Below are 13,456 nucleotides of genomic sequence, written 5' to 3'. Positions count from 1 at the left end.
TATATTTTGTATTAATTTCAGAGAGGAAGGGAGAAGGAAAGAGAAATAGAAACATCAATGGTGAGAGATAATCATTGATTGGCTACCTCCTGCACACCCCTACTGGGGATGGAGCCCACAACCTGGACATGTGCCCTGACTGGGAATTGAACCGTGACCTCCTGGTTAATAGGTCGATGCTCAACTACTGAGCCATGCTGGCTGGGTAGAATTGGAAGCATTTTATGTGAAATCAAATGTTTTATTGAAGTAACTGGGAACTTTGACCCCAGAGGGAAGATTCAACAAGTCCTTCAAAGAGAACGGAGAGTTATTTATGGAAGTGGGGGTGGGGGTGTTGTATTAAACATGCATAAAAATTGCAGCTAGAGCAGTGGTTCTCAACCTTCCTAATGCCGCGACCCTTTAATACAGTTCCTCATGTTGTGGTGACCCCCAATTTCATTATTACAAATTGAACATAATTAAAGCATAGTGTAATCACAAAAACAATATGTAATTATATATGTGTTTTCTGATGGTCTTAGGCGACCCCTGTGAAAGGGTCGTTCCACCCCCAAAGGGGTCGCGACCCACAGGTTGAGAACCACTGAGCTAGAGGGATCTGGGTGTGATGGCACCATAAGGACAGAAGGCATTTCAGACTTCCCTGAGACCTACCTTTACAAATTGCCCCACTGTCCTGGGTTTCCTGGGGGAGGCCAGGCCTGCCTTACTTGGAGGAGGGCAGGTAGGGGAAGCAGGCTGCCTCTAAGTTCTGCATACTCCCGGCTTCTCCACCATCACCATGCCCTGTCCCTCTCTGTCCCACTTCAGGGTAAATGTGCCAGCAAAGCACTATACTCCATCGAAACGGAGGATGTGCAGGACCAGTGCTCCTGCTGCTCCCCGACGCGGACAGAGCCCATGCAGGTGCCCCTGCGCTGCACCAACGGCTCCATCGTCTACCATGAGGTCCTCAATGCCATGCAGTGCAGGTGCTCCCCCAGGAAGTGCAGCAAGTGAGGCCCCTGCCATGGGCACCCAATGCCGCCTGCCTTGCCAACCTGCCAGAGTGCTGCCCGGTCCTCTGTATCCTCTGCTCTCATGCCCTCCCGGGCCCACAATAAAGGCCAATCTCTCATCTTGCAAAAGGCTAATGCAATGGTTCACTGTGTCCTCCCAGGCGATCTGACAACTGTAGGCTGGGCGAGTTCAGAGATGGTTCTGAAGGAGGAAACTCAAGTTCCACCTGAAAACACTGCAGCCCCAGAGTCTGTGGGAGGCACTGCCAAACTGGAAAAAAGTGGTGTCCTTGCCTCCATGCAGTGCAGAGAGGAGAGGAGAGTGTGGGGCGGGCCTCCTCAGACACTCAGCCCAATGGCTTGAAGTAAAAGGGATTTGCTCAGGAACACTGAGTTCTCCAGTCTCTGAATTCAGGGGCTTTGAGCAGGGCAGAGGGGTGGGCCCTGGAGCCACACTCCTGCTAAGATAGACATGGCTATCGCCAGCATGGCTGGCATTCTAGAGAAGAGGTATGGCCAGGTGTGCAAGGGTTTCTCTCAGCCCTGAGCTAAGTTCCTGTGTCTCCTCTGTGGCACCTGTGGAAGGAAGAGGTGCTGAGACTGAGGGGGTTGCAGATGGGGTGCTGGCAGGTACTAGAACATGTCACCATCAGGTCACCATGGGTGGTGAGCACCAGACTTGGGGGCAGACCTGGTTTCCACATAAGGCCCCTACTCTTCAGTGTGGCTTCAACTAAGCCCGTTAGTGGTTCTCAGATGTAGTTTCCTCATCTGGAAAACAGGAATGTGAGTCTTACTTGTAGGGTTGGAAGGATAAAATAAACTGGAAAGTCTGGGATAACTGTAATCACTCTATAATAATATGAGAAGGGACAAGAATAAAAATAGGGACATCAAGGCTCAAAAGGGGAAGTGTCTCTACCACCAGTGTCAGAGCACAGGGCATTTTCCTTGTTCTGAGGGGTGAGGAGCTGGGCTTCTTTCAGGCCGCATACTGGATGCCAAAGCTCTGCCTGCTTCAGGCACCCTCTTGGAAGGAAAAGAGGTGCAGATAACACCGAACTTCACCAGTCCCAGATCCCTAAGTGATATGGTCTTTCCTTAAAATGTATGAGAAAAGTGTACATGTATATGCTGGCAAGATGATGGAATCTGGTGAGTATTTTCTCCCTGAGAACAAAGGGAAGGTCTAGATTTGCGACAGGAACTCGATGGAGAATTGATCTTCCTTCCAGATCCTTTTAACCCAAGAGAGACTCAACTCATTGAAAGAATGATGGAGCTGGAAAGGATTTAGACATCATCTAACCCGCTGCCTCTCCTCTACCCTTTTACTGAGGATGAAAGCAGCTAGAAGAACTGCAGTGACTTGCCGAAGGTCACACAGCTGCTGGGTGGCCGGGCCAGTTCAGAACTCAGGTGCCTTGACCCGTAGGCCAGAACTCCAGGGCGGTCCACCAGAGCCACCCCATCCTGCTACTTACAGATTCAGCCCTTGCTATCGTGGGAACCAGGGACTGCTGCATTTCTAGGTCTCAACCATTTCCATTACTTCTGGGGACCAACCTCAAGGGACTATACACTACAAGCAAATGGCACAGATTGTGTTAAATAGGTTTAGTGGGGGAGTTTAGTAGGGTAGAGGGAAGGAAGAATGGATAGAAGTTTTATATAACTGTTCAATAATTCAAAGGTTGTCATCTCTCCATTCATCATCCTGCCTCCAACGCTGAGCAGCCTCTAAGGTCTCTTTAGGAAACCAGATCCAGTGCAAGGCATCGCCTGTCTCTCTCCTGACTGATCGCCTAACACTGCACCTGGGGATGAGGTGTTATTGGAGGCATCGGCCTCTACAGACAGACTCAGCAGAGAGGCTGCCTCTTTAGCATAAGGTGTCATTTTCCAACTTCCTGACCCGTCATGGCCTGAATTTCTCCTCCTACTAACTGATATGACAATTCATGATCAAGTAAAAAAAAAATAAACTGAATCAGAAAGGCTGCATGTTTTGATTTAAGAAAAAAAGGGAGCAGGGTAGAAAGGATGCAGAAAGGGAAACTGATGGAGGTAGTGGGGGTGTTGCACAACCTCTCTTACTCTGCAAGTCTCTCTCCCAAGGGGAGGGTCTGCCTCTGGTCGCAGGGACTTTTTTGCTCATCCTCAGACCAGAGGAGACAGTCCCTCCAAGTCAGAGTCTTAGGGGGAGTGTCAAGGAGGGAGTGTACAGAGACTAGGGGGTAAGAAAGTGCTGGAGGGAGAGAAGAAAGAGAATGGATAAAGGAACGATGGTGGAAAGTTTCCCACTTGTCTTGGTGTTGAAAAAACATGGAGAAGGTCCCTGGAAGCGAGTGGGGAGGGGGCATTGTCTGGGAGAGAAAGAAGCTGAATGGCAAAGTGTTTTGAGCACAGACTCTGGAGCAGGCTGCCTACTTTGGGATCTCACATACCCTTACAGGTAAGTTGCTTGATTCTTTTTTTTTACACCTCAGTCTCTCATCCACAAGATGGGTATACTAGCAGTAATTACCTCATAGAATTGTCGTTGGAAGGAAATAGTTACTACTGTGGGTTAAAGGGTGCCTGAGGAAGAGGAAGTCCTGTATAATAAACATGAGCCATGGTTACTCCTAGTGAGCAGAATAAAGCCCAGGATGGGGACCTAAATCTTCTGGTTTTCCCTCTGCTCTGCCCCTGGCTCATGCTGCGTGGTCTGCTCCCCTTTACTGCTACAGGCTCCTCATATAGAGTGGGGAGATAACATTCTTCACATTGAAAGGTCATGGTCATAAATAGCACACTTGATTTCAACATCCTACTATTTCATTTTCTGGGCCCTATGTATAAAGGAACTTGTTTAGCTCCAAGGCATCTTGGAATTGTAGATTCCATCATCCAAAACAGACTTTCTGAAGCCTTTTCTTCAACCCTTTGCCCATGGCCAGGTGCCTAACTGTTCCAGAGAGATGGCAGTCCTCTAGTTCTTTGGGTCCGGGCTTCCACAGGTTCCCTCCTCAACCCTGTCCCAGGGCCTCATGGGGAAGCTCTTCTACAACCTGCAGTCCCTCTTCCTGTCCTACCTGTCCCTTGTGTACCTAGTCCTTGACTCCTGCTCCTTTTAGCCAAGAAAAAGGTGGGGACAGCGGGTGGTGGATCGAGTGAAGGAAGGTGTGCAGGGAAGCGCCCAGCCCCACCTCACCCCGGGCATTTCCCAGGACTGGGCTGCAGGAAGGAGGCTTTGCGGGTGGGATTGGAAACTAATCAACCAGACGGTTCAGCAGATAATCCGGCTGAATATTCACACCCAGCCCAGGTTATGAGGCACCTCCCCCTGGCCGAGGAGCGCGGGCAGCACTTACTGTCTCGCCCCTCAGCTCCATTAACCAGGTGTCCCAAACGCCACCCTACCGCGGATGAGCGCTCTTCCCCACGTGGCACTGCGGGCGCTCCTGCGCTCAGGGCTCAGCGGGAGACCCCGCTCTGCCTCCGGTGGCGCCTGCCCGGTGGCCTGGGGAGGGATTGGGGAGGAGCAGGCGGCAACAGGCAAGGGGCGGGCACGTCCAGACCCAGCTGAGCCGAGATGGAATTAGCCTCCAGCGGAATAAGCCTGTCCAGCCGCGAGTGCAGCAGCGGGGCAGTCCGCGTTCGGCGTCCTGTGTGCCAGCACCATGGCCACCCCTGGGCTGCAAGGTGAGTCTTCCCTGCTGGGGACCCAGGTCCTGGGCAAGCTGTAGGAGGGAGAGGGGCTGGGGTGAAGGAGACGCATCCTAACGCCTGCCCTTCTGCATCGGTGACCTCAAGTGAACCTGGAGAGAGGGTGGTGAGGGGAGCTGATCCCTTTCCCCTTCGAGCAAGTTCTATGGAGGAGAGAAAATGTAGGACAAGAGGCAGAGGACTGGAACAGGGGCTTTTTGGGTGATGGACTACCGATTCCTACCTCAGCGAGTTTGCCTGTCCTTGTTACAAGTTGTTGGATGTTAAGTGTTGAGAGTAGGCAACCAACTCGCAGAGTTTAATTCAGAAACAGTGCGGAGGACAGAGGTTAGGATTCACCCCGAACAATTTTGACTTCGGCATCCCTGGCGTGCCCCTCCAGTTTCAGGAAGTCTCCTCCAGCCCTTAACCAACCTGCCCTCAGGAAGGGCATTTGCAACTCGGGGTGCAGGGAAACCCAGGCACTTCTTTCCTGGTGGTTTTTCTTAGAAGTAAAGCAAATTGAGATGGAGTTTGGGGGAGGAGGACATTATCTGCCTCGCCTCCCAAATTATCCTGAGCAGACAGGTGTGAGAGGGCAGGAATGATCTGGCCTGGACAGGGATTTTGTTGAGTGCCTTGTTTCTGGTGGTTCTTGAGAAAGGCGCAAAGTGGGGAGGTGCCCATTCTGTTGGCATGAACAGTAAGCTGAAGGGACTGGAAGGTGGTGCCACTCATTGTCCTTTGTGACAGGTATGGAGAGATACCTCCAGGAACCACGCAGACCCTGGTCCAGGACAGAGGTCCCATTGAGCAAAGTTAGTTCTAAATCAAAGGCAAGTGGCAGGTGGAGGGAAAAAAATCTTAGACAAGGTTGAGGCCTCCCAGAGGACTGTGATACCCTGTGTTCTTCTACTTGCCTGGACTGTGTTCTTAGAACCAGACATCAGAGCTCTTGCCCAGCTGTCTGTTCCCCTTCCCAGCTGCTGACGGGAGTGCCCATTTGCTCCTCACACTGTGTCTTGCCATGCGCCCATCATTTTGGGAGCCAAGGACCCAATATGGCCCTTTCCAGCAACTTTCTATACTCTCTGAATTGCCTCTATGTGGCAACCTGTGCCACTTTGCTGGCTGATTGAAGAGGCTGTGTAAGTGGTATGGCGGGTTCCAAACACCAACCTCAGGTTCTGGTCCAGTTTCCATGCGTACCTTCTCTGCCAACTTCCATTGTGGGGTAAGGCTGGAGGGCCAGAGGCATTGGGGTCTAAAGTGGAGCTTGTCTATCCTTTTCTCTAAGGAGTCTGCCTGAATGCCCAATACTGTGCTCAAGAAAGGCACACACCTGCCTATCTAGATGTTCTCCATTCTTGGTACTCTAAGATGATAACGCTTTAGCAGCCGCGTGCACTATTGATGGATATAGAAAGGAAGAGGTGGAGTCAAGCATGGACTTGTTTGGATCACAGCAATGCAATTAGCCCTGTCCACCCTTCTGGTATTTTAAGATGTACTAGAAGTCTTTCTTTGGCTCCTACTGACAACCTCGCAATTCCTCCAGAAACTTTAAGAAAATAATTTATTTCTCTCTGGCTGGCAACTATCTAAGTTAACTTCTGCTGAAATTGCTCAAGGATGGCAGTGCCCAGGTAGCTGGTGTCAGATCCTCTTTCTATTTAGCAAACATGAGAATAAAGCACACTACCATAAATCTTCGGGCTTGCTCACTGACAAAAGAATAAATCCCACTTTTTCTGATGCCTGTTATTCATAAGCAAATTAAAATTAGCTTTACAAAAAATAAAAATACACATTCATGGTGAGGAAAATTAAATACAAATACATAAAATAAAAAAATTACCTGTTTTCAATATTTTGGTAATTATTATTTTCCCTAATTGCTTTTTTAATCCATTATGATTTTTGACTATATTAGATAAATATTTTTATTTATTATTAGTCATCAAACATTTTGTAAGAAGGGAAAACTCAGATGTAATAAAACTTAAAACAAGGAAAAATGAACAATTGTCAAATAATGAAGGATTGGGAGCATATTATTATATCACAAGACCTAGACTAAGAATAGGTACTGTAATGGAGTAAAAATTTATCTATGAGCTCCCTGACAGGCAGGTCAGAGAAGAGACAATAAGTTACATGGATCTCATTGTCTAATAAAAGGAGACTAGTTAATCAACATTAAGTTTTAAGAAGAATGTCACAGTGATATTTGTGGTATTTATGTAAGACATTGCCCAACATAATGAGCTATAGTTTTATTAGTAGGTTTTTAGAAAGCATATTATTTGTCACATGGGCATTTATTATATACTGTATCTGATTTTGTTTTAAAAGGGTTTTTCTGTTGTATTCTTTTCTGGTTCACTCTACCCTATTATATTTTTTAAAATGCTGTTTGCAAACCATTAGATAACCAATTAATGAGTTAAACCTCTAATTTGAGAAGTAGTGGCTTGCAGCATATAGGAAACTCAATGGCTAATAGTCCTTTCAAACATTGGCTCCCTCTCTTTTTCCTCCCCTATGTGAGAAAGGGATACAAAACACTCCCATCAGGATCAGTTCTTATTGAAATTTCCCTGTTATCATTTCTCTTTAGCTCGAAGAATGCCCTTTGGCATTTCTTGCAGTGTTCTGCTGCTACCAGATTCTCTCAGCTTCCGTTTTGGTGAAAAATGTCTTTATTTCACTCTCATTTTTGAATGATAATTTCATTGGATGGATGCAGAATAATGGGTTGATAGTTATTTTTATCCTTTTAGCATTCTAGGTGTCAATTTTTTGGTCTTTATTTTCTGATGAGGTCAATCTTAATTCATATTTTTATTATATTCATTCTTTTGTCCATGTATAATACCATTTTAATCTGGTAGCTTTCAAGATTTTATTTTTGGTTTTGAGCAGTGAAACTATTCTGTATGTATCTAGCTGTGAATTTTCTTTGTATTTTTTCTTGCTCAATTTTGCTGACCTTCTTGAATCTGGAAGTTAATGTATTTTATCAAACTTGGGGATGATTTCAGCCACTGTTTCTCCCATTATTTTCCTGCTCTATTTTCATTCTCTTCTATTTCTGGAATACCAATTACATATATGTTAGACTGTTTGACATTGTCCCATTGGTTCCTGAGGCTCTGTTAATTATTTTTTAAATCTTTAGTTCTCTATTCTCTAGATTAGATAATTTCTATTCACCTATCTTTTACTTCATTGATCCTTTATCTGCCTTCTCCAGTTGCTGTTAAGCTCATTCAATGAATTTTTCCTTTTTAGTTATTGTAATTTTCAGTTCTAGGAATTTCATTAAAAAAATAACAGATTTATTGAGATATAATCACACCCATAAAATTCACCCTTTAAAAGTGTACAGTTCAGTGATTTTTAGTATATTTACAGAGTTGTACAACCACTCTCTAATTTTAGAACACTTTCATCATCCCCCAAAGAAACCTTGTACTCACTGGCAGTCATTCACCTTCCCCCCTCTAACTCCTGGCAAACGTTAAGCTACTTTCTGTTTCCATGGATTTGCCTATCCTGGACACTTTATATAAATGGTGTTTGTGTCTGGGTTCTTTCACTTAGAATAATGTTTTCAATGTTTAGCCATATTATAACATGTATATGTTCTTCATTTCTTTTTATAGTTGAATAATACTCCCTTGTGTGGATATACCACATTTGTTTATCATTTGAATTTTCACTTTTTGCTATTATAAATACCGTTCAAGTACAAGGTTTTTATTTCTCTTGGGTATATACTTAGAAATGGAATGGCTGAATCATATGGAAACTCTGTGTTTAACTTTTTCAGGAACTGCCAGACTATTTTTTAAATTTCTGTACCATTTTACATTCCTTCCAGCAATATATGAGGATTCTAATTTCTCCACATTTTCACTGACACTTGTTATTGCTCTTTAAAAAGAAAATCCTTATCCGAGGATATTTTTTTCATTAATTTTTTAAAAAGAGAGAGTGGAAGGGAAAGAAGGGAGAGGAAGGGAGGGAGAGAGAGAGAGAAAGGGAGAGAGAGAAACATCAATGATGAGAATCACTGATCAGCTGCCTCCTGCACGTCCCCCATGGGGATTGAGCCTGCAACCCTGGCATGTGCCCTGACCGGGAATCAAACCATGACCTCCTGGTTCATAGGTCGACGCTCAACCACTGAGCCACAACGGCTGGGTTAAAATTTCTTTATATATTCTGGATACAAGTCCCTTATCTTGTATATGACTTAGGAGTATTTTCTCCTATTCTGTATATTCACTCTATTAATGGTGTCTTTTGAATTTTGATAAAGGCCAATTTGTGTTTTTTTATTATTATTTATGATTTTAGTATTATAGCTAAGAAATCATTGCCCAACCCAAGGTTATGAAGCTTTACTCCTTGTCTTCTAATAATTTTACAGTTTTAGCTATTGCATTTAGGTTTATAATCCATTTTGGAAAAGTTAATTTTATGTATGGTGTGAGGAAAGGGTCTAACTTCATTCTTTTGCATGTGGATATCCAGTTGTCCCAGTACCATTTCCCATTTCTTTCCTCACTTCTTGCTACCCTTGTTGAGATTCAAGGGCTTATTTCTGGAATCCCAGTTCTATTGATTGGTCTATATGGCTATCCTTATGTCAGTACCACAGGGGCTTTGTGGTAAGTTTTGAAATCAGCAGTTACACTTGTTTTTGTTTATGTTTGTAGTTTCTGTTTCTCTACACTCATTAAGCATGTACTTATCTTTACTATTAGAACATATTTATGGTGGCTGCTTTAACATTTTTGGGCTTCGTTGAGATCTGTGTGTGTGTGATCAAATCCTTTTTATTTTAGACACATAAACAGTGGGACTGGGAAGGAGTGATGAGAACAAATGCCTGCCCCCTTGACAAGGCCAGATCCAGCACCAGCTCTGTCTGTGTGCATGAACAGGTCCAACCCAGCAGCTTCAGCGACCTTATCCTGGGAGGACAACCTGGGTGTGAATCTTCCATGTGGATGTGGGTAGGGTAAATTGGCTCCTGGTCCCTTTGGACTAAGTGAAAAAGGCCAGAGGGCTGATATAAATTTTTATTGCTTGCTTTGTCTCTTTCATGGGTCACTTATTCTTGTCTCTTTGCATATGTAGTAAATGGTGATGGTCAAATGGACATTGTGCGTGATACAACATTGTCTTCCACTCAGGAGGGTCAAAAATTAATTTTTTTCTAGCTGGCAGTTCAGTTACTGGCTGATCTTATTTTGGTTTGGTTGCTACTTTTTTAGGGTATATTTATGGAAATTCCAAGTTATATTCCAAGATTCTGTAACTTGGTAAGATTCACCCTCTCCACACTGTCTCCCCTATTGATTTTTTTCAAGACATGCCCTTAAGATTTTTTAAAGATAGTCTAAAATAAACTTTTCTCTAGTGTGTGGTTCTTACTCTTAAAATGAGATCCTGGTGTCTCAGCTGGATGCCTGGAGTGTTGGGACATGTATGTTAACGAGGTCTTGCTACTCTGACTAGGATGGAACTTCAACATCTCCCAGTCCTGTTTGACCTCTAGCATTTTTCTTCCTATCTCAGTGTAGCAGCCTCTCTAGTAAGCCTCACTTATCTTACCCTCTGCATCTGGGAACCTTCCTTCACACAGATTCCTTCCCTCTTGCACTGAACCCCATAATTTCTAGCCATTTTAGCTGCTTCAAACCTTGATCTCTGTTTCTTTGGTTCAGTGGGCCCTCCTTGCTTTATTTGGATTCCAGCTCCATGAACTCCAGTCAATAACTTGTTCTGATGAGGTTACACTGGTGAGTTTTTCTTCCCTCAGGGATTGCTTTTCTGTGTGATGGATGTTCAATGCCTGAAAATGGTTGACTCATATATTTGTCCTGTTTTATATTTGTTTTTGGAAGAATGTTTACCCAAGTACCAGTTATTTTATTATTACTGAAAGCAGAAGTTCTTGTCAGCAAGCTTTTCATCAAGAAATATTTTGTTAGCAAACGGTTTCAGATGTAGGTCATTGACAAGGGCCAGAACTATTAGAGTCAAAAGTAATATTCATGATTTAGAAAAGAAAGAAATTGTTTTATTTACTTGTTTTCAACAGGAAGTTATGATCCCAATCTTGGTTCTTGTCTTGAGAGAGAGTTTGACTATGGGACTGCCTGCAGTCAAGGCCAAAACTTTTCTTTAAAAACAACTTTGTTATTGCTCAAAAATACTTAAACTCAACACAATCAACGCTCCAGAATTCTATACCACAAAATGTAGAAGAGATGACTTTGCCCAGAAATCCCTCTCTGCTCATCTTTCAGCATTTCATTTTATAATTTACTCTTTCACTGCGCACCTACTATGTGCCAGGCTGCTGTAAGGGTCAAAGATGATATCCAGTCCCTACTTTTGAGTATCTCTACCCACCTGTGGTGTACAAAAACTATGAGAGTTTGTTAAATCTGTGAGGTTGGGAGAAGTTTTGGAAAGGCTCTGTTGAGCAAGGCTCTGACATATGAGTATTTGACGTGGGTGGTACCTCAGTTGGCTGACTTATTGCACTTGTAGGTGGAGTTATGTATTATCTACGTTTATTGTGAAAGGTACTATATTAGTTAGGATATTGCTCAGCTAGCTGCTCTAACAAATAGACTGAAAAATACATAATGAGTAAAACACATAACAGTTCACTTCTTTCTAAAGTAAGCATCTTGGATGGGTAAACAAGTTGGCGAGGCAGCTCTTTTCCATGTAGCTTTTCAGGGACCCAGAGTAATGGATCTTCAGCCAACTTCAACTATGACTTCGAAGGTGGCCCTGAGAGTTGCCATTCCAGTGATCTAAAGGGGAAAAGACCACGTAGGAGCATGCAGGAACATGCACGGGAATTTTACTATGATATGAAGCAGGCCTGGAAGTAGCACGTATCACTCAGTTTACATTCCTCTGGCTGGAATTCAGCCTCGTGGCCATGGAGATTAGGTAATAAGGTCCAGCTGTGTGTTCAGGAAGAAGAAGAAGAGAACATGGATTTTGGTAAGCAGGTAGTTGTCTCTGTCATAGAGGCCTACAAAAATAAGTTTGGCATGGCATATCCACATTTTTTTTTTACTGTATTAAAGTTACAGAGTTACACACTTATCTTCCCAAGTAGGCTTGGAGATCTTCATGTTTTCAGCACCCAGGACAAGGCAGGGAAGGAATGTGATAAATACTTATTAAATGGTTTTTTTATGAATGAATGAATAGTAAACTGGTGTGACAGTAGTTAGCTAACAGATTCAGTTGCTTCTTTTTCTTAATATTCATTTTTTGAAATGCAAGTGATATCTGACTAGTATGAGTTAGAGAAGCAGGTGAAGACATTGTGGTAGGACCATTTATACTTTAATCTTATCAGCCACACTTCAAAACACAGTGTAGGATGGGCTGCCAACGAGTAGGTTTCATTTGGGCAACTCATCCAAGTTCCAATCTGTGGATTTTGTCATTGAGAAAAGTGCTTCCTGAAATGAATTTCTTATTCTTTTCTTGTCCTTGGTCTTTACTTTTAGGATTTTGGGTCTGAGCATTGACTGTAAATGCTATTTATTAAAAGGCCCTTTTAAAGGATGAGGGATGTTAAAAGTGCCTAGTCAGGAAGTCCAGATTTATCAAGTTTGTTTTCTTGGTTGTTCCTCTTCCTGAGCACAGGTAAGCTTAGTGGTTAAAAGTGTGGACTGTGAGTATGCCACTTACTAGCTGATGACTTTAGGAAAGTTGTCTAACTACTCTATGCCTCAGTTTCCTCATCAGTAAAATGGGATAACAATATTACTTATCTGATAGGGTTATCCTGAAGATTAAATGAGTTGATACGCGTAAAGTTCTTAGAACAGTGCCCAGCACATGCAGGATGTTAGTAGTTAGGGTTGTTTAGCTGCTGTTATAATTAGGGAAGGTTTGTGTTCAGTTCAGAGGGGAAGCCACTCTGTTCAAAATTCACTTATAATAAAGGAGTCTCCAATTCCCTGCATCATTACCTCCAAACTTTTGCTGAGCCTCTGTTGCATCCAGAGTCCTATACTAGGAATACAAAGACATAACAGGCAAATTTTCTGAACATTTTGAGGACTTCCTTAAGTGGTTAGGGAAGGTTCAGTGTATGAGTAAGACTTTATCTGGATGAGACTTAGACAAGTGGAGAGAGCATTCCAAGCAGGGATGACTGCCTGAGCAAAGGCACAGAGTGAGGATCATCTTGGACATAGGTTTGACCAAACTTGAATGTTCTTATCTGATGGACAGATAAGGCAGCAGAGATATATAAGAGCCAGATATGGAAGTCTTTGAATGCCACATTGTTTGTAAGCCTCAGGACCGTGGAGGTTTTTGGTTACAAGTGAAATAAAAGTTTTATGAAGGGTCACCTATAGCAGCAAAGAAGTTGAGGTCCATCCATCCATCCATCCATCCATCCATCCATCCATCCTTATCCTGACACCCCATTTATCTTCACTATAGCCAGAGTGATCTTTCTAATGTAATTCTAATCATGTTGCTTCCCTGCTTATAATTCTTTAATGTTATTATAACTCATGAACGCTGCATGCTAACAGAGCGGGGATTGGTATAGAATTGAGGAGAGCTGGTTAGAAGCAAAAGGGAGGACAATTTTAACGACCAAATACAACAAAAAGCATGTCACTGCCAGGGCTGAGCGGCAGACCTCGAGCAACTTAGGAATGATTACTCCGACACACATTTTCTGTGAAACA

General features: G+C 43.5%; 1 protein-coding gene across 1 annotated transcript in view; it reads left to right on the top strand.

Moving 5' to 3' along the window:
- The window catches only part of VWF (von Willebrand factor), a 117,642-nt gene extending 116,507 nt beyond the window's left edge, over positions 1-1,135 (top strand). Inside the window, exon 52 of the mRNA XM_006084318.3 lies at positions 817-1,135. Coding sequence (XP_006084380.1) covers positions 817-1,005 — 189 coding nt within the window. The 3' untranslated portion in view covers positions 1,006-1,135. The remainder of the gene's footprint in view (positions 1-816) is intronic.
- The last annotated feature ends 12,321 nt before the right edge of the window (positions 1,136-13,456 follow it).

The sequence above is a fragment of the Myotis lucifugus genome, unplaced genomic scaffold (assembly GCF_000147115.1).
Source record: "Myotis lucifugus unplaced genomic scaffold, Myoluc2.0 scaffold_10, whole genome shotgun sequence".
Taxonomy (NCBI): domain Eukaryota; kingdom Metazoa; phylum Chordata; class Mammalia; order Chiroptera; family Vespertilionidae; genus Myotis; species Myotis lucifugus.
Note: the sequence above shows the minus strand (reverse complement) of the source record. Positions and strands in the feature narration are given on the sequence as shown.